Below are 24,262 nucleotides of genomic sequence, written 5' to 3'. Positions count from 1 at the left end.
AGACCGGGGCCGGCGGGGGGGGGGGGGCACAAGAGGTCACTGCTGCTGCAACTGGTCCAGTCTGGGGGCTCTTCTGGAGAGGGGACGGCAGGAGGAGGACTCCCTTCCTGTCATGTGCTTTCCTGTCTCAACAGAGCTGGTGGTTCTGGGGCACTTGGGCTCCTGTGGGCTGGGGGCAGGGCGGGTGGGGTCAGGGGCCAAGCCAGACACAGGGTAAGGGCTCCGGGGGGCCAGCAGCCCCAGCCCGTTGACCTCTGCCCCCCAGAATCCGGTCTCTGGCTGTTCCCCCTCCTCCAAGCTTCCTGCTCTGCCGGGGGAGCCAAGGGCAGGTGGGCCCGGCCAAAGGGAAGCCTCTATTTCCAACCAAGATGGGAGACTACCCTCAGGAGGACGCTGCTTCTCCATGCCCCACCTCTCCCCAGGGAATCAGCACAAAATGTGGTGTGTCCACCATACCGTGCAGACGATCCTGTGGGCCGCCCCACCGTGGCCGCTACGTCCGCCTGGCTTCGGGCTGAGCACAGAACGAGGCCTCTGCTCTGCTGTCGGGGTCGCTCCTGAGGGCTCGCGAAGTGAGCCTGGAGCCTCTGGGTCTGCACGCACCCCCCCACCCACCCCAGGATATGAGTCTATGAAAGAGGTCCCTAGGAGAGTAAACGCCCACACGCCCCCCCTAACCTCGGGGCCGGGGCAGACTTCTCAGGTGCACCAGGACCACCAATCCCCATGGGCAGCTCTGCCCATCCCTTGACCCCAGGCAGGGCACCCTGCGGGCTCCCTCCTGGGGCGGTCCCCCCACTGCCCCTGCTGCCACCCAGGACCTAGTAAAGAAGTGAAGTGCTCTCAGGGCAGAAGGAACAGGGGCGGAGCCCTCACCCAGGTGGGCCTGTGGACTCTGGGCCACCCCCTTGAGCCTCAGGACCTAACTGATGAGTGAAGCGACCCAGTCTGGGATAGGAGCTGGATAATCAGGAAGATCAGAATCTCAGCGCCTGGGGGAGGGGCGCTGGGGGTAGAGTTGCCAGATTTAGCAAAAAATAACAAACCAAAAAGCAGGATATCCAATTACAGTTGAATTTCAGATAAATGATACTTTAATATGAGTATGTCTCATGCAATATTTAGGACATACTTATACTCAAAAAAAGTATTGGTTGTTTATTTGAAATTCAAATTTAACTGGGTGTTCTGTATTTTACCTGGAAACAGGGGTTGGGGGGATGGATACTCAAACCTCTCAACTCACTCACTCTGCCCATTGACCCCTCCTGCCCGCCAGCCCCAGAGGACAGCAGCCGTCCGTCCTCAGTTCTGTGTCCCAAGCCTGGTGGCAGTTGACTGGGCCAGCAATGCCCCCAGCTCAGCTGCACAGGGCAGTAGAGCAGAGAGGACTTGTTGGGGCCTGGCGCCCCCTCCCCAGAGGGCTGGGGTCTCCAAGGCAGGCCTCTTGGGTTCCGAGGGCCCAGGTGGGTTTGCCAAACTCCCTTTCAGGTCAAGGCAACTGTTGAAGGAGCCCCCCGGAACCTGGCTCTTCTCTGCCTCCCCCCATGGACTCTGCCCTGCTCTCTGCCCTCAGGTGGGCAGGCCCACTTTGGTGCAGGAGAGAAAGGAGAACCCACGAGAGCCCTCCAGAAAAGGAGAAGGGACATCTTGTGGGGTGGTTTCAGGGAGAGGAGAGCTCGACCAGGGGCTGAAAATGAGGAACATTGGCCAGGCACGACCCACCTGGAGAAGGTCATTGCCTCTGCAGGCGTCAGTGAAAGAGGATCCAGAACGGCTCTGGGGGGGGTGCGGGGGGCAGGGGCGGGCAGGGGGGAGGTTTCCAGCCTGCGCTCACCCCCTTTCCTGGGAAGGAAGGTGTGGAGGGCAGGGGCACAGGCAAGTGAGCAAAGAGCCCCACAGCCAGCCTCGCTGCTCCCCCTGGCCGGCCCGCTGGGGGTCCCACGTAGCCTTTGCAGACTCTCACACAGCCTGATCCCCAGGGCTGCTTCGTCCTGTCTCTGCTCCCTCTCCCACCAGGGCAGGCGCCTCTGGAGGTGGCGGGGGTTCAGGGCCATGGGCAGCCCTGTATTTTTCCCGGTGAGACCCAGGAAGAGGTCAGCACTGTTGATTTCTGGCCTGGGTGTCCACCTACAGTTCAAGGAGGAGGGGACCAGACGCTGCTCAGGCCCGGGTGGAGGTGGCCTTGGGGGTAGGTGAGAGGCTAATGAGGCCCCGGGAGGATGCGGGCCAAAGAGGGCCTGGCGAGGGTGTGGCCGCGCCAGGGTCCTGAGGCTGTGGCCCGGGCGGGGGTGTTGGGGGAGGGCGCGGTCCACCACGCCCGGGAACCCTTTGTGCGCCCACCACAGAGTGCCGCCTCTCCCGGGCAATGGTGACTCACAAAGCCGGCCCACGCCGGGCAGAGGACGCCTCCCCTGGGCCCCCGTGGGCCCAGGTCATAAAGGCCACGAGGGCCAAGCCCTGAGGAGGCACGTCCCGAGATGGCCACGCGCGCCCACGCGCGCGCGTGGCCCTGACACCGCACTCCAAGCCGGACCTAGATTTCCCACTGCAAGCGCGACCCGGCCCGGCGACTGGGCCTTAGGGCTGTCTGTCGGGGCCCAGCACCTCGGCGCCCATGTGTGTCGTCTGCTTCGTGAAGGCACTGGTGCACTTGTTCAAGATCTACCTGACAGCAAACTACACCTACAACTTCCGCGGCTGGCCTGTGGACCTCCGCTGGGATGACGTGCACGCCGCCGCCGCCGGGGGCCACAGCGGTCACCGGGGGACTGACGTGCCCGGCAGCCGCGGCGGGCATGTGGCTGCTGCAGGGCGCGGCGCTGGGCGAAGACGTGCAGGGGCGGCCGTCCCGCGGGGCGCGCAGCCAGGCGCAGTGCCTCCTGCAGCAGATCAGCGAGCTGCCCGGCCAGCTCGCCAGCTACGTGCTGGCCCACTCAGTGGGCCGCTGGTTCGTGTACCCTGGTTCCATGTTCCTGATGACACGCGCGCTGCTGCCGCTCCTGCGGCAGGGCCAGGAGCGCCTGGTGGACCGCTACCACGGCCGGTGCGCCAAGCTGGTGGCCTGTGACGGCAACGAGATCGACACCATGTTCATGGACCGCCGCCAGCGCCTGGGTAGCCATGGCCGCGGCCTGCGCCTCGCCATCTGCTGCGAGGGCAACGCCGACTTCTACGAGATGGGCTGTCTGTCGGCGCCGCTGGAGGCCGGCTATTCGGTGTTGGGCTGGAACCACCCGGGCTTCGGGGGCAGCACGGGCGCGCCGTTCCCTCAGCACGACGCCAACGCCATGGACGTGGTGGTCAAGTACGCGCTGTACCGCCTGCACTTCCCGCCCGCGCACGTGGTGGTCTACGGCTGGTCCATCTGCGGCTTCACGGCCTCGTGGGCCACCATGACGTACCCGGAGCTGGGCGCACTGGTGCTCGATGCCACCTTCGACGACCTCGTGCCGCTGGCGCTGAAGGTCATGCCCCACAGCTGGAAGGGGCTGGTGGTGCGCACGGTGCGCGAGCACTTCAACCTCAACGTGGCCGAGCAGTTATGCCACTACCCCGGCCGGTGCTGCTGCTCCGGCGCACGCCGGACGACGTGGTCAGCACCTCGGGCCCCCTGCGCCCCCTGCCGTCGGGCGACGTGGAGGGCCACCGCAGCAACGAGCTGCTCCTGCGCTGCTGCCGCACCGCTACCCCGCCGTGATGGCGCGCGAGGGCCTTACTGTCGTGACCCTATGGCTGCGTGCCGGCAGCCTGGCGCAGGAGGCCACCTTCTACGCGCGCTACCGCGTGGACGACGACTGGTGCCTAGCCCTGCTGCGCTCCTACCGCGCGCGCTGCGAGGATCGGCAGGAGGACGAGGAGGCCTGGGGCCCGCACGGGCTCGCTTTCCCCTGGCTAGTGGGCCAGGGCCTGAGCCGGCGGCGGCGCTGGCAGCTCGCGCGGTTCCTGTCTCGCCAGCACCTCAAGAACGTGGAGGCGACCCACTGCAGTCCGCTGGAACCTGAGGACTTCTAGTTGCCCTGGAGGCTGTAGACTGTGCTTCTGCGTGTCCCTTCTCCCACCCCCCACCCCAAACCAGTAAAGCTGGCCCTGCCTGGGATCCCCGCCTGGGATCCCCACCTTGTGTCTGGGGGAGGGTGGGGCAGTGCATAGGGACCTGGCAGACCTGGCGCTCTCCCTCACTGGGGCATCCCCTTGCCTCCTTTCTCTTCCTCCCTCCAACATTTGTGGACGGTCCCAGTCTGCTCCCAGCTCCTAAGGGGAATGCAAAGATTAACCTGACCCAGTTTATGGCAACACTGTGTGATGGGTGCCTTGATCACCTAGAAAGGATGGTGTGAACATGGGCTGTGGGACAACAGGAGGCGTCCTTCACCTGGCCTGGGTTACAGGATGACTCTGGGAAAGATGAGTGTTGAAGCGTCTGTGCAAGTCGCCTCTAACTATGAAAGAACACTGGCTTTGGAAGGGCTGTAAAAGTCTTAGCAGCTGGACCTCCCCAGGAGTGCGATGCTGCTGCTTCATAGGGTTCCCCCAGCCCCATTCCTGGCTTCTACAGGATGGGGTTCACCGTGGAACCACAGACTCAGAGTAAGTGGCAGGCAGTCCAGGTGGGACTACAGACACACCTGCACTGATCACTCATTGCTTTGTTCCTGGCTCAGGGATGCCATACAAAATGAGAGACAAGCCCTCTGCCCACCACCATCTGTAATGCAGTCGCATCCTTACCACCTGCCCTTAATTGTATGAAGCAGGGCCTACTGGCTGTCCTCAACCCCTGGGGACAGGGGCTGGCCAGGGTGGTTCCAGCTAGAAGCTCTGGAAAAGCTGAAAGAAGGCAAGTGGGGCAGGCATATAATTGACAGCACCAGAGCAGGACCTGGCCTGGATGCACCTGGGCCAGTGCAAGCAGAAGCAGGTACTTAAGGTGACCTAAAGTACCAGGAAGACCTATGGGGAGAAGGTGAGCTTTGAGCTGAGACAGTAAGAGGAGTTAGCCAGGTGAAGGAATGGGTTTCCTTCCTAGGGATTAGCACCTGCAGGGTGGCTTGGCTGTTAGGGGGAATGCTGTCCAGAAGGGTCAGATCCTCAAGGGTTTGAATACCACTAAAGCAGCGGTCCCCAACCTTTTTGGCACCAGGGGCTGGTTCCGTGGAAGACAACTTTTCCACGGACAGGGGGAGGGAAAGGTTCAGGCGGTAATGCGAGCGGTGGGGAGCAAATGAAGCTTCGCTCACTTGCCCGCCGCTCACCTTCTGCTGTGCAGCCCGGGCCCCTGCACTAACGGATTGCTTGCAGAGGCAATTAGTAGCCAAGGAAGGGTAGTCGTGGGACTTGTTTTAGCGGGACCGGGTTGCCTAATGGCTACACACCTCTCCTTTGACAAGTTTGGCAAACCCTTCTCCGGAGTCTGCAGGAAGCAACTAGCTGAGTGATGGGCAAGTAACTCTGGCCTCAGTTTTCTCATCTGTAAAGTGGGGAGGGCCCCATCTGTCTCACCGGATTGCTGTGAAAAGGAAGTGAGAGAACACGGGGTCGAAGGGCGCCTCCAGCCAGAAGAGAGCAACTCGTGGTCGCGCCTTTTTCTGCGCAACCCCCATACAACTTTAAAATCCCTACAAAAAGGACAGACGCAAAAAAAAAAGAGCCCCAAGGTCAGTGGGTCAGGCCTCGGAGGGATCGCAAGCGGCCTGAGTCTGACCCGCCGAAGTACGTGAGCCGTGGCGCTCGCAGGCAGGGGCAAACACCTTGGAGACCTCCAAGAGGCCCACCTCCGGGATCCCGTAGCGCCACGTTGCACGGTCCTCCCAGTTCCCACCTTACTCCGTGCACCTCAAGACCGTTCTACCTGTGCTTCTCGCTGGTGGACCGGCCTCCCTTTCCGGCTTCGTCCGCAGCCTCGACCAATCATATTAAGCTGATGAACCGGGACTAGGCCAAAACACCTCCCTCATTGGGCACCGCTCGTGGGGGCGGGACGGGGGGGCGGAGCGCGCGTCAAAGCGGAAGTGGGTCGTCTCGCTGTTGATCACGTAATGCCGCGGCGCTTGAGGCGATTCAGCTGGCTGGTGCGTAAGCGGCGAGCGACACCTGGTGCGGCCCGCTCGGTTCCCACTGCGCCCGCGACCCCGGCTTCGACGCCAGCTGCGGCCCGGCCGCCGCCTAAACATGGACTCCGCCGGCCAAGGTACCCGCGGGCCCGGCGCCGCGTGGCGGCCTTTGGGCCACTCCGCCTGCGCCCGCCCGTCCCGCGGCACCTCTTCCTCTCCCACGCGCGCGGCCTCGAAGCTCCTGGCGGGTGTTCCGCCCCCGCTGGGATCGCTCTGTGCACTGGTTCCCCAGCGCCCTCCCCTCGCCCCAGAGCGTTGGGTTTCGTCACTCCGGGTAGCTCCCACTCTGCCCCCGCCCGACTCTTGCCCGGCGGGCCGCCCTCAGTCCCTGCGCAGGGCCCTCGGGGACACCCCATCCGGCCCTGGATGCGGGCCGAGGTGCCGTGCGCGGCGCCCGGGGAGGGGAAGGGAGGCGACGGCCGTCCTTGCGTTGGGCGCAGCGCCCCTTGGGTGGCAACGCAGCTCGGAGCCCAGCCTACTGCAGAGTTTGTCTGGAGGGGGAAGGGTGCAGTGAGTCAGGGGCACACCCAGCATACCAGGCCTGTTTCCGGAACTGACATCCCAGACTAGTTGGAGGTGGCCGCTGGGGGCTGTGGAGCGGGCCCAGAAGCTTAAGATTTTGAGGAGGTGGTACGAGTCTGTCTTCCATCCTGGGGCTCTAGAGGGAGTGCTAATCCTACGTTGATGTAACTACACTGGATGATTTCAGGGTGCTTTTCTATCGTTTGATCTGTGTCAGCGTATTAATTAAACCTTAGAATTCGTCACAAGCGTGGGGTTCCGGTCACGAGAACGACAGAAAACATTTACTGAGCACCTTCTATGTGCCAGACACCATTCCAAGCCTGTTTCTCAAATCTTTTTCCATTTTCGCAATAACCTTTTTATAATGGTCCAAAAAAACCCCATTTTGCAGATGATTATACAGGCTGAGCTGAGATTCACCCAGGTGAGGGGCTCTGGCCCCCTAGTGCTGCCTACTGCAGCAGCCCGTGCTAATTCTCTCTGTAGGTCCTTTGGTAAGGACCTTGGTCATCTCTGAGTCAGGGTGTGAATAGCGTCTGCCTGCAGGGGGTACCGAGCTTGGTCTCACCCAGAGACTGGGCAGCGCACAGCATGTTGGGTGAGCACACAGTTTTATAAGCAGACAGTGGCTGAGGGCCTTTATTTGTTTTTTAAGAATAGAAAAGTTGTAGGGATCTCGAGGCACTTACTGAATTTGAGTAGGGTCAACACAGCAGGTACGAACGGTGAAGTAAAGCCACGTAGGTTGATCTCAGTTAAATGTTGAAATCTGTTGATTAAAAAGAAAAGCTTCATTTAGTGAACATTTCTAGAGCACCACAGAAGTGCATGGCTCCAGCTGTGGGACATGTGAAGGGAATGACACGGCCAGCTAAACAGAGTGTCTTTGGTTTTAAGGGCATTTCGCCTATTTTTAGCAGATTCTAGGGTTTCTAGAGTAGACAAACATACCTGCAGTTAAAGACACTTTTACTGTTTTGCGCCTTTAATTTACTTTTCTTTCTTTTTTTTTTTTGGCCATGCTGCGCTTGGCTTGTGGGATCTTAGTTCCCTGACCAGGGATTGAACGTGGGCACTCGGCAGTGAAGGCGCAGAGTCCTAACCACTGACCATCAGGGAATTCCCTTTAATTTACTTTTAAATGTGCCAAACACCATACAGAGCCCGTCTCTTCACAGAACGTGCCGATCAAAAGGGAAGATGTTTTGAATGCTGATTGTATAATGTACTAAACAACGACGGCCTTGCATTTGGAATTGGAAAGAACTGACGTAGCCATGTTTTTCTTGTAACCTTCTAGTGCATACAGGAAAGTGCGTTTAACGTGGAGAACAAACGTGACGCAGGGGTTCGATCTTGGTCTGGGTGTAGCAGGGGTGTGAGGAGGCAGTGCCCTCTGCACACCGCCGCAGCCTTCTTGCTGTGGGGTGAGGGTCGAGGAGGAACTGAACGGATTTTGTTTTGCTGACTCCCCACAGGGGCTGGATGACTGTGTTCCTTGTGTGTAATCTTAGCCTGCGCCCTGGCCGAGCAGCTGATTGGAAAGTGGTGCTGGTAGTGTTTACAGCTGTATTAAGTTCCTTCACGCTAAAAAATGGAAGAGCTGTTAGATCCAGCGGCTTTGTTTTTAACAAAGGTTTCCTGTCTGTGAAGATAGTATTCTTACAGGAGGAACCAGATTTAGGGAGTGGCTGCCTTGTGCCAGCATTTCTAGAACCTGAAGAAGCAACTTGGGTGGCCTGAGATGTGGCTGCTCCCAGTCTGGTGGCCAAAACCATCTTTGCAGAACCTTTCAGAGAAGAGGCATTGTCTCCACGGGTCCCCCGCCCCTTTCTCCTAAACCTGCCCTTGCACCCTTGCTTTCTCCCTCGGTGGAGACCTCTGTCCTCTCTTCCTCTGTGACTTCTTATTTGATGCTCTCTGACTGCATTTTGTCTCTGGCAGATATCAACCTGAATTCTCCTAACAAAGGTCTGCTCTCCGACTCCATGACGGATGTCCCTGTCGACACAGCGGTGGCCGCCCAGGCTCCTGCTGTGGAGGGTCTGACAGATGCCGAGGCGGAGGAGCTCAGGGCTGAGCTTGCAAAGGTGCTGTGCCATGGCTGTCCATCCGGGGGTGGCCGTGAGGCCCTCCCAGCCTGATGAGGGGCCAGAGTGCTGCTGTGCTCTGGAGAAGTTGCCCTGGGAGATTGTCCCTGGAGCCCCACAGAAACTGCCCTCTGCAGCCCTTGGCTGGCGTGTGTCTGGCACCTTGTAGGGGCTCCATGAGGAGAATGTCCGCATGGGGCAGCTGCTGGAGCACACCATCTGCTGGGAGTGTCTCTTTTGGAATCAACACGACATTTTCAAGACCCCCATGGATATATCAGTCCCTGGATCTTCATTTTTCTTTTTAAAATACTTCTGTAAAAAGCGTTTCGTGTGATCTTTTTAAAGTGAGAGCTCTTTAAGAGGAAATAGGAGTTAAGAACAAAAGTGTCTGCGTATAATTTTTATTCAGACGAACTGCCAAGAGTGTTTCTTTTTACGGTGTGATACAGAGTCTAATAGTGACTCACTTGAGATTCCAGAATCTGGGGAAATGAACTTGTTGGCGTCAGTCAGGCAGAGGCTGGAGCACGCTTGTTGCAGTTCTCTGCTCCGTCTTCGGAAACAAGCCCGTCCTGATACATCCTGGGTCCAGGCCTGGGTCTGAGCAGAGCTGGTCATGCGGACAAACCCAGCCCCAGGACCAGGTTTTAGACCGTAGAGGAAGCCGCCCTTTCTGAATTGAACGGAGGTTAAAGGAGAAGCAGCAGGAAGTCCCAGGAGACTTACGTTTTGCCTTTTATTTCAGGACATGTTGGTTTAGAGAATAAAACCACAAGGTTTTTTTCAGCGGTGAATTGCAAAATGAAGAAGCTCTTGTGTTTCTTAAAAATTTCAGCTTGCGTGTCCACGTGCCCTTGAGCCCATGTGCCCAAAGCACCGTAAATGGAAAGTTCGAGTCCCCGAGTGTCACTGCTGGGGTGACGGGTAATAGTCTGGCCTTAGATGATCCTGTAGTTTTGAATCGTTTCTTTTTCAGTATTTTCTAAAGCAGAATCTAGTGCTATATGGGGCTTTAGGCTGTTGTTAGTGCCTTAACCCAAACAGTCATTTTTTTAAGAAAGGGACTTTTTTTTTTAGAGTAGCTGTTCACATAGGAGCAGGAAGGAGCAGGAAGTATTGAGAATCTAAAGTAGGAAGGCTCTAAAGGATGCTCCTCTCTGTAGTTCACTCTTTGTTTTAAGACATGAGAAGGTTCTGGTCGTTATTGTCAAGATTTTTTCTGTTGCCCGACTCAAATTACTTTAAGCAGAAAAGAGAATTTTCTTTGGGCTTCTGTAAGTGGCTTTTGCCGAGGCCGGCAGCTGACCTTGGGAACACAAATGTTGTCATAAGGGTTGTTTCTCTGTCACGTGGGTCTCTGGCCACCCATCCGTCTGTCAGCTCTGCTTCCGTCCCCCGACGTGTGGAATTCCCCCATGGTGCAGATGGGGCCTGGCTGCCAACCCGCCCACCTTCTGTTACTCACACCCGGACCCGGAGCCTGGACAGAAAGGGGCTGCTGTCTTCTAACACCCGTTCCTAGTCCCAGGGAAGAGCTCCGACAGGCCTTGCTTGTCATCCACGGGTGGGCACTGTGGTCAGTAGCCCCGCCAGAACACTCGGCTTAGGGGGGCGGGACGGTTCTCCAGAAGAAGCCGAGGTGCTGGCGCCACATACAAACAGAACCGATGCCTGCTGTAGACTGTTCCTAAGACGAGCTGTGTTTCTGTAAATGGAAAATTCTTAGGTGATTCTGAGAAGGCCTTCACTGCGACGTGTGTAAGGATGGTGGTCACTTCCTGCCATGGTGGTGGCTGAATCCTGGTAACCGTGCTTTTGCAGGTGGAGGAGGAGGTTGTCACTCTGCGCCAGGTGCTGGCAGCCAAGGAGAGGCACTGCGGAGAGCTGAAGAGGAGGCTGGGCCTTTCTACCTTGGAGGGCCTGAAGCAGAACCTGTCCAGGGGTTGGCATGACGTACAGGTGTCTAACGCGTGAGTGTCTGCTCTCCCTGCTTGATGGGCGTTGAGTCCTGGGGGTGAGGGGCCTCCTGGGAGCAGGCTCAGCCAGTGTGCCGCTTGGAAGCAGCCAGCTGGGGGCCCTGAATCCTTGCCAGCAACTGAGTTTGTGTTTATTCAAAGAGTGTAGAGTCTACACGTGTTTTTAAAAGGCGGCAGACGTGCTAGCTAGTTGTCCAAGCCGAAATTGACAAGAAGAATATGTTTCAGGGTCTCCATTGGAGAGAACACGAATTAGGTGCTTAATGAGGCTGGTTTTCCATGGTCCCCACAGGTCAGCGTCTGCCGACGTGAGTCCTTCTCATGGGCATGACGTGGTCAGGACCTCTGACCCAGACCCTCTGTGCCGCAGCTCTCTGAATTTGGGTAGTGCGGCTGTGTGGCTCCTCTGAAACGCATCCTCCAAGGTGGGGGGATGGGAGGTGTCTCCCACTGTCTGAGAAGCCAGGTTCCCACAGGAAGACCAAGTCAATTTTCATGAATCTGCCCTAGGAAAGGCCCAGTTCTCTGTCCTAGGAAACTGTAGGCCTTGAACCCCAAAGGGTGGCTGTGTTGGGGCCATGGGCTGTGCCCTCCTTGCTCCTCCCAGCTGTTCCCCAAGACACAGCTTCCGTCGAGTGAGCAGGCCCTCCTTCGGCATGAGGAGAGTGGCTGGGCCTGCAGATGCCTCACCTGGGCCTGCAGAGCCGGTGCTGAGCAGAAGCAGGCTGAACGTTCAGTCTTCCTACCAAGTGGTCCTTCTCTGTTTTCCCTGGAATGTCACTTGCCAGTTTGAAACCTGAGTTGAAGTAGTTTTTCTAAATCATTTACCACAGACTTTCTGTTTTTAGCTACGTGAAAACTTCTGAGAAACTTGGAGAGTGGAACGAGAAAGTGACCCAGTCGGACCTGTGAGTGCCTCTGCTGCCGGCACCTCCATCCTCTCCCCTCCTGACACCTTTGAGGGACAGGGAGGCTGTGCACACTTGGCTCAGACCTAGCTGTGGTGTTTCTTGGCTATTTTATTTTTAATATAATTTTTCTCCTCTCAAACACAAAAGAAACTGTCCTTTAAATGCTTTTGGAAGAGGGTGCAGACGCTGAAGGAAGTTCACTCCGCCACCAGACCACACTGAAAACTTCCCGCTGCCTGATGTGTGTCCCTCAGATCAGAGGCCGGAGCTGAGCTTGGGCCACGTCTGGCTGGTGATGCACCTTGAGCGCCATCTGGACTGATGCTGATGGCGCTTTTCCCCCTCCTTCCCCTGCAGACCTGGCTCCAGCTGTGGTGCTCTCAGGGTCTCTTGCACTTAGGGGTGGCTCTTGAGCTGGGGGCGCAGCGTGGGCCGTGCGGGTCAGATCTCGAAGGAGCTCCTTTGGCCTGAGCAACTCCAAGCTCTCAGCCACACGGAAAATAGGTAGAGCGCAGAACCCTCACGGGTAGCTCTGTGTGTCTGACAGACCTCTGGTCCAGAAGGACTCCCGACGTCTTATTTGAGATTCTTAAACAAGATGGTAGCGCTTCATTCGTGCTCTGTTCTGGGTATAGCCTTTGAACTGGGTGGTGCAGTATTTCATTTTATTATTATTTTTTAGATTTTATTTATTTATTTAGGTTTGGGCTGCGTTGGGTCTTCCGTTGCTGTGCGCAGGCTTTCTGTAGTTGCGGCGAGTGGGGTCTACTCTTCATTGTGGTGCACGGGCTTCTCATTGCAGTGGCTTCTCTTGTGGTGGAGCATGGGCTCTAGGTGCGCAGGCTTCAGTAGTTGTGGCTCGCGGGCTCTAGAGCGCAGGCTCGGTAGTTGTGGTGCACGGGCTTAGTTGCTCCGCGGCATGTGGGATCTTCCTGGACCAGGGATCAAACCCGTGTCCCCTGCACTGGCAGGCGGATTCTTAACCACTGCGCCACCAGGGAAGCCCCTGCAGTATTTTAAAATAGTCACCTTCTGGGAGGTCTTGCTTAGAAGGAAGTGCTGTCGTGCTTGCCAGAAGGCATGGGCAGAAAGCCCTTCTGTGTTGGGCTGAGAGGAAATGGTTGTGACCCAGCTTGTCTTGGAGGTGCCCGGAAGCCCAGGTGGGCCAGCTGTGTGCGTGGAGCCTTTGCAGCCTGGGGTCACGAGGGGAGCCGGGCACCGAGTGGGTCTGGTGGTTGGGGTTTCGTGCTGTTTGCGTGGCTTGGTAGGGCAGCCCGTTGCTGCAGGCAGGCTCACGGTGCAGACCAGAGCTGAAAATAGCCTTGGGAGATCTTAGTGCTGTTCTGTAAAGCCAGTTGACGGGAAGCTGCTGGGATACTGTTTCTGACGATCACGGTTCTGACTCCTCTGAACGGACCCTGTGGCTCTGGGCCTGCAGGTGTGGCTGGTGGGATGGCCCTTTTCATGCGCTTCATCAGGCAGCGGCCACGAGGTCTTAGCCCCAAGTCTGGTGGTAGAGTTGTCAGGGCTGGAGGCGTCTCTGCAGTGATAGCCCAGGACGGTGACGACGCGACACAGCTGCTCTGCACTCTCGGGGTCGTCTGACTGGTGCCTCCCTAGCGGTGGCTGCCGGAGACCTCTGCTGGGGTTCCGCGTCCAGAGCCTCGGAGCCACCCTGTCTTTCGCGATTCGCGATCCGTGTGCTGGTGGATCCCTTTCGGAGAGCGCCGCCCAGGGGGAGGAGGCGGGCGTGTGCAGCCCGAGCACTTAGCTCTGGTGCAGCGGTCCTGTCGTGAGTGGGTTGATGCCGTTTGGGAGGGGGTCTCTTCCCTCGGCCAGCTGTTGATTCAGCAGCCGTGCTCTGTTGGTCGTGAAGTGATCACCTAATGGGATCCTTTTTTAGGTGGATCATAGCTAAAATCGTGCTTTGTGTGGACACCAGTAAATTGCACAGTCACTCGTTGGCATGTTGAGTTCTTTGGTCGCAGGTGACAGAAAGCACAGCTACAGATAGTGTCAGCCTAGGAGGGACGGGGAGGCTTTGCCTGGCGAGAAGCCCCCGCTCCAGGCCCTCTGCCCGGGGCTCCAACCAGCGCTCCCAACCTGTGTCCCTCCCCCTTCCACTCTCCCCACAGTGGCTTTGTTCTCAGGTAGCTCCTCTGTGGTCAAGGGGTGCCTGGTGGGGCTGGATGGTATCTTCCCAGCCTTGCAGACCAACAATAAGATTGTGCTTTCACTGTGGTCCGGGAGCTGTAGTCTCCGGCCAGGCAGTCTGGGATCACGGGCCCCACCGAGTGGCAGGTGGAGACGGCCCCCCAAGGGAGGATCCTGGAGGAGGAGCATCCAGCAGATGCCTCCCTCTGACTGACAGCCACGCCCACTGGTCCTGGGAGGAGGCCTTTGTCTTCCTAAAAGGTGAAAGGAATTCCCAAAGGGGCAGCGGCCAGGGCCGCACTGCCTGGTGCTCTCAGGCACGGGTGGGGCTGAGTTACCAGGACACAGACGCTGGCTCTGCCCTGGCCTCTGCACCACATCTGTCCCAGAGGGGTGCTTCCCTGCAGAGTGGCCCACAGCACGCGCCTCTCCTGCTGGTGATTCAGTGCCTGGGCCCCCTGCTAGGTCACCCTCAGGATGCTCCACTTCTGTTGCCACCGTCTTGAGAGACGCTGAGACAGGCCATGGTGTAGGTGGCAGCTCCGGGTGAAGGCGTCTTCAAGTCAGAAGACGCCTGGGAGAATTGTGACCACAGTCTGCATGGAAACCCTCTCAAAGGAGGGTGTGGACGTTGGGTTTTGGTACGAATCAGCTGTGGCCTAGAATGGACCTTGTCGCTCGGCCCGGGGGATCCTGTCCAGGCCCCAGCTGTCCAGATACCTGGGTCACTGGGCAGGTGATTGGACTTTGAGTTCCTGTTCACTTAAGTTCTGTGATCGTGTCAGACTATCACTGGGGGAGGAATTTCTCGTTGTCAGGGTTTTCTAAGGCCTGGGTTCAGAATGAGGCCTCTTACTAGTTTTTGAATCCAGAAAACGCAGAAGCAGATTTTTCAGCAAGGATTTTAGAAATTATTTTTTCCTTGTTATTAACAGTGTGTTCCAGAATCACTGACCTTCTGGAAACTGAGATAAACTCAAATGTCTTAGCGATTTCAAGATATTTCCAAACTCTTGCTGGGAAGCGACGTGTTTTGAGGCCCCGGCCCTGCTGTGCTGTGAGTGGCTGCAGCTGAGGGGAGGGAGGCCCCTCCAGGGTGCTTGGGGCCAGGCCGTCCCCACAGGACGGGGAGTGCAGGGCACCAGGTAGGAGGCTGGCCTGAGGGAGGCGGGTAGCAGGCGCTCACGTGGGGCCTCCCGAGGGCGACGATGTGGGGTGGATGGGAAAGGGGCCTGGAAGCCCCACTGCTGGTGCTGTCCGAGCCAGCCCCCCGTGACCTGGGGGTGCCAGGAGGGCCGGAGCCGGCTGGCGTCTCCGGAGCCCTACCATCTCGAGCCATTGTTGTGGGGTTGCCAGTTTGGCTAGAAAGGAGCTCCTGGGTTCAGGCTGCTGTGTCTTCTGTTTCTGGTGGGGGCTGGACGGGGGGCTGGGTGGGGTGCTGGCAGCTGTAGGTGTTGGCTCTCAGCCTGGGCCTGAGGGTGTCCTTGCCGTCCCTGCGGCCCAGGCACCCTGCCCGTGCCTGTGCCACTGCCGTTGAGGTCACGAGCCATCTTGTTGTGGGTGAATGGGGCAGGAGGGTGTGGAACAGGCCGTCTCCGCCAGGACCACCCCCTTGAACTAGTTCTCAAAGGACATGGTAGATGCAGAACAGGAGGGTGGAGGGCTGGAGGGGCTGCTCGGGGTCTGAAGGCTGGCCCGGCACAGGCCGCACTGCCGGCTGCATCCCCTGTGGGTGTGGTCGAGCTGTGCTGTCCTCAGAGGACTGTCTTAGACGAGAAGAGAACAGAGAAGCCCCAGGAGGGCCTGAGGGGCTGGTCTGCTTGGCTGCAGGCCCTGGGCTCTGTGGGCCTCTTTGCTGTAGGGGTGGGGCAAGTAAGTTTCCACGGAGGGGAGCCTGCATTACAGGAAGAGCAGAAAACGGTGTTATTACAGGGTGGGGGGTGGTGACCTGGCAGTGCTGCATCTGTCCCTCATGCAGTCCCCTGGGGGCCCTGAGACAGGACACGTGTCCTCTTCCTGGTGGCCAGGCTTTCTCACCGCCCTGACCGCCCCCTCGTTTCTCTGGGTGCCTTGTCCTTGGTGTGGGGAGGCATGGCTACGCCTTCTGTTTGGTTGGTTTAACTGGTGTTTCTCCTTCCAGCTACAAGAAGACCCAGGAAACCCTCTCTCAGGCAGGACAGAAGACCTCAGCAGCCCTGTCCACCATGGGCTCTGCCATCAGCCGGAAGCTTGGGGACATGAGGTGAGACTCCCTGGCCTGACATCTCCACCCTGAGAGCTGGGACAGGCAGGTGGGGTTTTAGGGGGTTTAGATCCACTAGAGGGTCTGCAGGAAGCCTGCCTGAGCCTCCAGGCGCAGATGCACATGCCTCAGGGGCCCCTCACCACCCACAGGTGTGGCCACACCAGCCCCTGACCAGTTGGTTCACAAACTCTTGTTTACCGGCTACCTCTGCCATTTATTTGTATGTTTCTTGGGGTGCGGGGTTGGGGGGGGGTCACTGGTGCCTGTGGGTAACTTTGGTACTTAGGGTTGGTGGAGGCGATGCTTCTTGTTGAAGTTCCACGGAGAGAAAACGATTCGGCCTGGGGGCAGCGTCAGCCTGGGTGGCCCGCCAGCCTGGACAAGTCGAGGGCAAGCGTGGTGTTTCCCGGGTGTTTGCCAGGCCTGCCCTCAGAGAGCGTGCGCCTGCACGCTAGGGCCCCCGACTGAGCGTTCTGTCCCAGAAGTGGTTGAGACCCTGCTGGCCACCCGAGTGCCTCTGGGGCCAGGGAGAGTGGGGGGCCCGGGCACTAGGTGGACCACACACAACAGTGGCCACCCCCAGCCTGATGGCCACGCTGCTCCCAAGCCAGGCTTCACCCTGAGTTTCCTGCTCTGGGCTTCGCTGCTGCCCCCGCAGGGCCTCCTTGGAGCCAGAGGCCAGGGTGTGGCTCCTGGCTGAGCTCCTTCCTTGCTGTGCCCTCACAAGGGCCTCCCTCGGGGTTGTTGGGACTAATTGGAGAGAGACAGCGGGCAGTGCGGGTCATCCCCATCGCCAGCACCCTGGACTCGGCCCCCCGGGTTCCACTGCCGGCCCTGCCCTATCTCCTCATAGCCAAGGATCCTATGGAGTTGCTGTGGGTCTGGCCTGCTGAGCGTGGCATTGGGAGTCCCCCTGGCCCTGACCCCTTACCTCTCACCCTTGAGTGGGCTCCTTCTTGCCTGCTTAGGGTAAGCATTTCCCTGCCTCACAGCCTGTGGCTGCCTCGTGGGCCTCAAGATAGGAGCCCTGCCCTGGCCAAATGGCCACAGGCGCTCACAAGCCCCAGGCCCCACCCGGCTGAGCAGAGGACAGCTGGTGCCTGGAGCCGTGCTCACGTTTTATCAGTGTTTGTTTGACATCGTTACCGCTCTCCTCTCCTTGACCCCCCCAGCCTCTTATTTTGAAAAACTTCAAACCTTCGGAGAAGCTGAACCATCAGTAATAGGCAGTCTGTGCCTCAGGGGTGCACCCTCTACAATGGGGGACCCTGCGGGCCACGCTCGGATGCAGGCCTTGCCCACCATGGCTGTGATTCGGGCACAAGAGGGACCCCCCACCCCAGGCGGTGGCTCTGCGCTGGCAGCAGGAGGGCCTGTGGCAGTTGCTCCCCGAGGCTTCGCGCTGCTCGGCTCATGCTTGACTCTGGGTGTGTTCCTGGATCGAGTCTCCCTTGACGCTCGATGGGATGCCTACTGTGACCACCTGAGCCAGGCTGGGGTAAGCCTGGCGACAGGCTGATCACACGCCCCTGGCGGCCAGGCCTCACTCCCAGGGCCCGTCACAGAGCGAGGGGAGCGTCTGCTCGGGTCTGTGCTTTCCTGCAGAGGCTGGTCTGATGACAGGGCATCTGAAGCAGGTGACAGAGGTCTGCTTCGTCCTCTTCTGGGAACATTCTCTTTCATTTTTCGTGTCATGCACTCACGTTCAGTATTCTCGCTCACTTTCGAGCGTGTTCGGAGCACTCTGGCTGGAAAGCAGGCAAGAGGGCGGAGCCCCGGGCGCGTGTGGAAGCGGCTGCGGGCGAGCCTGCTGGGCAGTTCCTCACGCAAACGGCTTCAATCTGGGGGAGCAGCGACGCGGCCCATGCTCCGTCTGCCCCCGCTGTCTGCTCAGAACCCGGAGTGGCCGTATCACTGCAGGTCCTGTGCCCGCCGTGCGTGAGTCAGACCGGCAGAGGAACCGGCGCGTGGTCACGGTGCCTGTTGGCTGGGGTCTCATTCTGGGGCCTCGAGTGCCTGCTGCTGGTTTTGCTCTCATGATTCCAGTGGTACTGTGATCTCTGGGTCTCAGGGTCCTCGGTGTGTCCCCATCGCCTCACCACGTGGTCTCAGGTGGTTTCTGAGGCCAAGGCCCATTTACCTCCGTGGTTTGGAGCTTCTCAAGAAGGAGAATCAGGGAGGTCTCCCTTGCACGTTCAGGGTCAGGTGCTGCTCAGTCCTTCAGGACAGCAGCCCCACACTGGTGTCTCGAAGGGCCCGCCCAGGAGTAGCCCGGGTCGAGAGGCCTTCTGCATCCCCGGCGGGGGGGAACTGGATTGGGGCCAAAAACCCACTTAAAGCAGGGTCAGGCCTCCGTCCAGCTGGGTGACCTTTGATGGGACACATGCCTCCTCTCACCATTGGGCTCGTTCTCCTGCCGAGCAGAGCAGGTCCTGCCGCCCACCAGAGCGGTGTGGGTACGTCAGGCCATGTGACTGTCACTTCTGAAATGATCTCCACGTTGGGGTGGCCTTGTCCCCCTCCCCAACCCCCCGCCCCCCCGGGCAGCTGCCCTTGGACACGCTCAGATTTGTTGGTCAGCTTCTGTCATCTGTGGTGATGGAGCCAGAGCATGAAGTTCTCAGTCCTGGGGGTGTCGCAGGCCCTGTCGCGGTGCAGGGGGCGCCCCGGCCCAGCTGGAGTGCAGGCTGATGGGGTCCTGGGGGAGGCACCGACCCCGGGGGCTGAAGAGCACCTCACGCCCTCGCTTTGCTTGTTTTTTTGGGCTCCTTCTCTCCAGTCTGTGGCGTAGTCAGATGCGAGGGTCCCTCGTATGTGACCGCATCCAGGAGGGCGGGGCAGAGGCTGGGGAGGGGGCACGTGCCCTCCTCTGGCAGCGTGGTCGCCGGCGTCCCTGTGCTCTTCCGGAGCTCGAGCAGAGGGGCCGGGGCAGGACCAGGCGCCCCTCCTAACACTGCATCTCTTCTCTCCTCCTGCCGCCGCTCTCAGGGCTCGGCCCTTCTCACACTCCTTTAGGTAAGACTGACGCTGGACACGCTGGGCACGGCTGGCCCCAGGGGAGGCTGTGCGGATGAAGGAGGGGGTGGGACCAGCACAGCAAGGTGGTCACCAGTGGCGTGACGGGTTCAGGGCTCCTCCCCTGATTGTGCAGCCAGCTGGGTCCTGTTGCCGCCCGTTCTGACCCGGCCTCACCGAGTAGCTATCGGCCCACCCCTGACTCTATTCCTGGAAGGAAGGGGCCCTGCCGGCCCTCAAGCCGTCGTGTCCCCATGTCCTCCTCCCCCAGAAGCAGTCCTGCCCCTCAAAGTGGAGCTGGTCTCCTCCCCGTAACCGAGCGCTCTTTCTGCCGCGGGGTGCTTGGGACCGGGTCAGACAGCCTCCCGAGTGTCCTTTACCTCGTGCTGATCGAGCCGCTCCTCCGCCTTGGAGGTCTGGAACCCAAGTCCAGAGCAGCCTGTGACTTTAAATATTCCTACTTGCTCTGCCGGTCTCTCTGGAGCTGGCTGTTAAGTCACGTGGGGACACCTGGCGGTTCTTGGCACCAGAAGTGTCTTTAGCACCCCAGGCCAAGGGCATCTTAGTTTCCTTGTCCCAGCACCCTCTTCCGGCAGTGTCACGCTTCTGGGGCCATGCGAGGGGCACCCGGGTCTGGTTCTCCCCCTGAGGGCAGCCTTGCGGCTTCTCTGCTTCAGTGGTGCGGGGTGGACGGGGCCTCAGCTTCCTGCACGGGGAGGCCGGTCCTGTCCTTGCCTTAACTCTCCTTCTCTGCTCCTACCATGCTTCCAAGCAGCAGCCACTCCATCCGCCACTCCATAAGTATGCCGGCCATGAGGTAACGTGCCCCCGCACCCCACGGCTCCCTGAGCCCGCTGGGACCCCACTGGGAGGCCGGTGGGAGGGGGTGGCTTCAGCTGGTCCGTCTCACTCCCCAAACCCCTGAACCAAGGACCACTTTCCCCCTCAGCGTCCTCTTGGCTCAGGGTTGGGAGATACTCTTCGAGGCTGAAGAGCTGGTGGGGGTGAGGCCCCAAACTGGGCTCCACCTGGAACTTTCCAGGGCTGCCCTCAGGGCCGGGCCGGAAGGGACAGAGAGGCTTGCGCACGCCAAGAGGTCTCAGGTGTCTCCAGGATTTTTATGGTGGCTCTCTATGTCCTGAGAACAGCCAGAGCCAGGACCTGTTCCTCCTCGAAGTCCCCACCTGTGCTCGCTCCTGCTCTGTGGTGCAGCCTGGGTCCCCGCAGAGCTCGTGTCCCCGTCCAGGAGAATCTGCTGCAGCTGCTGTCCCCCGAGCGTGCCAGGGGTCACTGACAGGCTGCCTCCAGAGGCCTGGGCTCAGGGAGCTGCGGAGCCAGGGAGGGGGACGGGGGCTGGGTGGGACCAGGCCTGGCCTGCTTTGTCCTCTGCCTCCTCGTCACTCTCTGCTCTCTGAATGCTCCTTGGTTTTCCTCTTGCTCGATTTCTGTGAGAGATCTGTGTGAAGAACACGTGGGGCTTTCCATAACCCCAAGATGTGCATTTAGGGCGCAGCAGAAACGTGCCCGGCATCCCCCGGCTGCCCAGTCAAGGGGTCCGCAGTTTGCCCAGATGAAGTCTGGGGCTCACCAGCTGGTGGCATGCAGATCTTCTGTCCTGCAGTTGGGGGGTGTGGCTGACCTCGGTTCTGTCCTGGGGAAGCCTCTGAACATGTGTGCCCCCTCCCCTTTTTTTGGCTCGTCATGTTTTTGCAGTGAGACCTCGGGATCTCTCAGGGATCTCTCCAGAAGATGACCCTAACCCCGAGTTCCTTCAGGTTTAGGAGGGTGACAAAGCAGTGTGCTCCTTATACTGACATCTTTCTCTCTCTTTAAAGGAATTCTGCCACCTTCAAGTCATTTGAGGACCGAGTTGGGACCATAAAGGTAACTGGATCTGGACCGCCCAGTTCTGCCGGGGTGGGACACGTCACTAGTCATTGTAGGTTCACGTGCAGTTATGGGAAATGATACGGAGAGCTCTTGTACCTTGTGCGGTTTCCGCCGGTGGTAACATCCTGCAGTGTCACAACCAGGACGCGTGGCTGTTACAGTCACAACAGAGCACAGTTCCACCATCCGCACAGAGACTGCGGCCTGCCCACCCCCGCTCTACAGCCCTGGCAGCCCCTAGCCTGCTCTCCGTTTCTGTTGTGTCAAGAACGTCATGTAAATGCAGCCACGCAGCGTGTCGTCTCTTGGGGATTGGCTCTTTCCACTGTGTAGTTTCCTAGAGAGATATCCAGCCTGTTTCCCGTGTTGGTGATTTGTTTTCTGTATTGCTGAGCGGCGTCCATGTGACATAAACTCACGTAGGAATCGGACACCTTGAATTCCCAGCACGGGCCTAGGATCTGCTAGGTGTGCGTGCTCTGTCTCATGTTCTTCTTTCTTGGTCTTTTCCCATCTGTAGTCTAAGGTTGTCAGTGGCAGAGAGAATGGCAGTGACAACCTTCCCTCCCCGACCGGGAGTGGAGACAGACCCCTGCCCGATCACACGCCCTTCTAAGCCCGTAGCGGCTTTGCCCAGCCACGGAACAAGCACACCGTCATCGCCACAACTGCAACTTCGAGCGGCGGGTGTTGAGAACAATCACGCCATCCCCGTGGAGACGTGGCTGCCGCGCTCGCATGGGTCAGAGAACATGTCTTGTACACAGATGCCTCCCCTTCTGTCGGCAGATCAGCAAATCACTGCGCCGTCCTGCCTTGGAGCAGGAAGCGGGCAGGGTGGTGGGTCCCAGGGTGGGAGCCAAAGCCAAGCTCCTGTTGGGAGTCTTGTTAGTAGATCAGCATGTTGAAAGCGGGGTGGGGGGGGGGAGAGCGATAAGTATAAAAACTCCTTCCCTAAGTCGCAGAAGGAAGAGCCATCCAGAAAGCCCTGCCTGATCTGCAGTTTTATTTCAAAATGCCAAACAGGAAAACTCCCCATTTTCTGAGAGCTTCCAGAAGGCTGAGTAGCAGCAGATGCCTAACCATTACACTAATGATCTAGCTTTAAGAAAAGCAAATTCTTTATTTTTTAAAAGCAGTGGGTTTTTCAGAAAGTAAAACTACGCAAAGCAGCTTTAGCCTCCCAGTTAGAGAATGTTATTCCTTTGGACTCAAGCTGAGGTGCACGCCTTATATTGCCTTATGTTTTATTTGTTTATAATGTTTTTATATGTATAAACGAGGGTTCCTTAGTGGATTTTGAGCGCTGTGTAAAATCCTGCATCCAGCCGAGGGGCAGCACCTCTGTGCCAGTGGTGTGTTTTATTTCACGAGTGCGTTCCATCCCCGTATAGAAAACTGGCTTCTCGCTCCTCTCAGTGACCGGGGCAGCTCCCACTGGCTGGTGGGGGTGGGAGAAAGAAAGACCAGCACCTTCACAGAGGGCTGGCGCTGCCCCTGTACAGGCTGGGCCTGGCTGGCACGTCACCGATCAGCGGCTCCAACCTGGGTGTGTGGCACACGCCAGGGCCAGCAAGCAACAGGCAGACCCTGCAGGTAGGTCAGGGCCAGGGCGTCGGGTCAGCTGGGACTCTGCTGTTGCCTTTTCTCAGGAGCTACAGAGATCTCTTTCTGCTCCGATGCTGCCACAGCCCAGCAGCCTCTCACCCAGGGCTCCACGTCTGGCGCACCTGGAGGGGCGCTCTGTGCCTTACAGGCTCTTAGCGGGCAGAGACCTCGCCGGCATCTGTGCACTCTTGAAGGGAAGGAGCCGTCAGCTCAGTGTCTACTCTGGTCGACTGTGATGTGCTGTCTGGTACCTGAGTGTCTGCTGGTCACTTCAGACACACTGGGGGGTGGGGGGTGGCTGCCGTCCACACTCGTGCCTTGGGAGGAACGCTGCTCTGTGCTCCTTCCCCAGGGTTGGAATCTCTCAGATGGGGTGTGATGGGAAGGCAGGATGCAGGTGTAATAACTGATTTATCTTTTCCTTAAAGTAGATAACGGGTGATTTGTCAATAAAGCATTCCTTTGGGGGAAAACCCACTTAAGCTTGTGTGGTGTATCTTACTTCATTCAGGAAGGTGGCGAAAGAGTGGCAAAGTAACCGACAGGCAGGATCCCTGCACCCTAGGGAGAGGCAGGCAGGAAATAGATGGTCTCAAATACAAATTCTAGATCTTCAGTGCCATGAGAGGGTGTGTTGGTGACAAAGCTATGGGGTCTCTGGGGAAGGGGTATGGACCGTGGGGAGGAGCCGGCCAGGTTACAGTCGAGTCTGGGCTGAGCTGCCGGAGCCATGCAGGTGGGCACTGCAGCAAGAGGGTGTCCGGCCAGCCAGGATCCACCCCACTGAAGCGCTCGGGCCTGGCGTGAGAGCTGCTTGAACTCCTGAGGTCGTCCGGCTGCAGCTGTAACAGCTGTGGTGCAGGAAGGGCACCCGTGTCTTCGGCTGGGTGGGTGGGTGGAGGGGCTCGCTGAGAGGGGGGCGGACCTTGGGAAGAAGAGGGTCCCGTTCCTTGGGCCAACAGTGTGCGGCCATCTTCCCGTCCTCGTGGCCCCACTCTGCTGGGGCACCACGTGAAGGTGCCGACCACGGGTAGACAAGTCCTGGAGGAATGAGGCGGGGGGGGGGGGGGGAGCTCAGGTGGTGCAGAGTGGGGAGCAGGGACCTGGGGGTGGAGTGCAGGGGTGCTGTGGAGAGGAATTCTCTGCTAAGTGTCTTAAGGTCCTCTGTGTACAGGATTCAAAAGTCAATACTGGGTGTGAGGCCCGCTCAAATGCGCCTGTTCCCTGTACACCCCCCACCTGCCCTGCACGATGACTCTTCACCCTCCCAGTGCTTTCTTCATGCAAAACCGAGCAACTACGAATGTGTATTCTCATTCCCTTCCCGTTCTTACTGAAAAGATGGCTTACAACTTCCTGCACTCTGCTTTTCCTTAACGCTGTGCCCTGGAGTGCTAGCCGCACCACCCCCAAAACTGTTCTGGGGAGAGCCTCGCTCTGCACTGCCCTGGTGCTTCACATGTGTCCATGCCTGCTGTATTGGGTGTGCCCAGTGGGAAGTCCCTTCACTGGGAGCATCGGACGTCCTTTGGGGTCAGAGGGCACGGCTTGCCTGAGATGCAAGAGCAGGGAAAGTTAATGGCTTCGAATTGTGTGAGACTGCCAGCCCGGCAGTGCAACGCAACATGAGGCGGCGCCAAGTGGAGAAAGCACCACCGCTGCCCCCAGTCAGCATTTACTCCATTGACGACGGAAATGGGTTCCATGTGGTCTTCACTTACTCAGTACTTAA

At 58.7% G+C, this 24,262-nt stretch overlaps 2 protein-coding genes across 5 annotated transcripts; both read left to right on the top strand.

The window, feature by feature from the left end:
- Positions 1–780: 780 nt before the first annotated feature.
- ABHD16B (abhydrolase domain containing 16B) lies at positions 781–5,852 on the top strand. Its single transcript, XM_079943719.1, is given in 4 exon segments — positions 781–2,767; positions 2,769–3,555; positions 3,558–3,671; positions 3,674–5,852. Coding segments are annotated over 4 exon segments (1,392 nt in total). The 5' UTR covers positions 781–2,617; the 3' UTR covers positions 4,015–5,852.
- Positions 5,853–6,018: 166 nt separating this feature from the next.
- TPD52L2 (TPD52 like 2) lies at positions 6,019–23,003 on the top strand. 4 transcript variants are annotated; one of them, XM_079944728.1, is made up of 9 exons: positions 6,019–6,190; positions 8,583–8,728; positions 10,553–10,701; positions 11,556–11,615; positions 15,913–16,014; positions 19,006–19,032; positions 19,808–19,849; positions 20,868–20,916; positions 21,443–23,003. In XM_079944728.1, the coding sequence occupies exons 1-9, from the start codon at positions 6,172–6,174 to the stop codon at positions 21,536–21,538; spliced, it is 690 nt and encodes a 229-aa protein (XP_079800854.1). In that variant the 5' UTR covers positions 6,019–6,171; the 3' UTR covers positions 21,539–23,003. The 4 variants fall into 4 exon arrangements, with proteins under 4 accessions (XP_079800854.1, XP_079800855.1, XP_079800852.1 ...); XM_079944729.1 differs by lacking the exon at positions 11,556–11,615; XM_079944726.1 differs by lacking the exons at positions 19,006–19,032; positions 19,808–19,849.
- Positions 23,004–24,262: the final 1,259 nt, after the last annotated feature.

This window comes from Stenella coeruleoalba (genome assembly GCF_951394435.1).
Source record: "Stenella coeruleoalba genome assembly, chromosome: 15".
In the NCBI taxonomy this organism is placed as follows: Eukaryota; Metazoa; Chordata; class Mammalia; order Artiodactyla; family Delphinidae; genus Stenella; species Stenella coeruleoalba.
This window is presented reverse-complemented; position numbering and strand designations above follow the sequence as displayed.

Coding starts and splice junctions, on each gene's coding strand:
- TPD52L2 (XM_079944728.1), top strand. Junction 8,729..10,552: donor TCAGGGCTGAGCTTGCAAAG/GTGCTGTGCCAT, acceptor GTGCTTTTGCAG/GTGGAGGAGGAGGTTGTCAC. Junction 10,702..11,555: donor GACGTACAGGTGTCTAACGC/GTGAGTGTCTGC, acceptor TTCTGTTTTTAG/CTACGTGAAAACTTCTGAGA.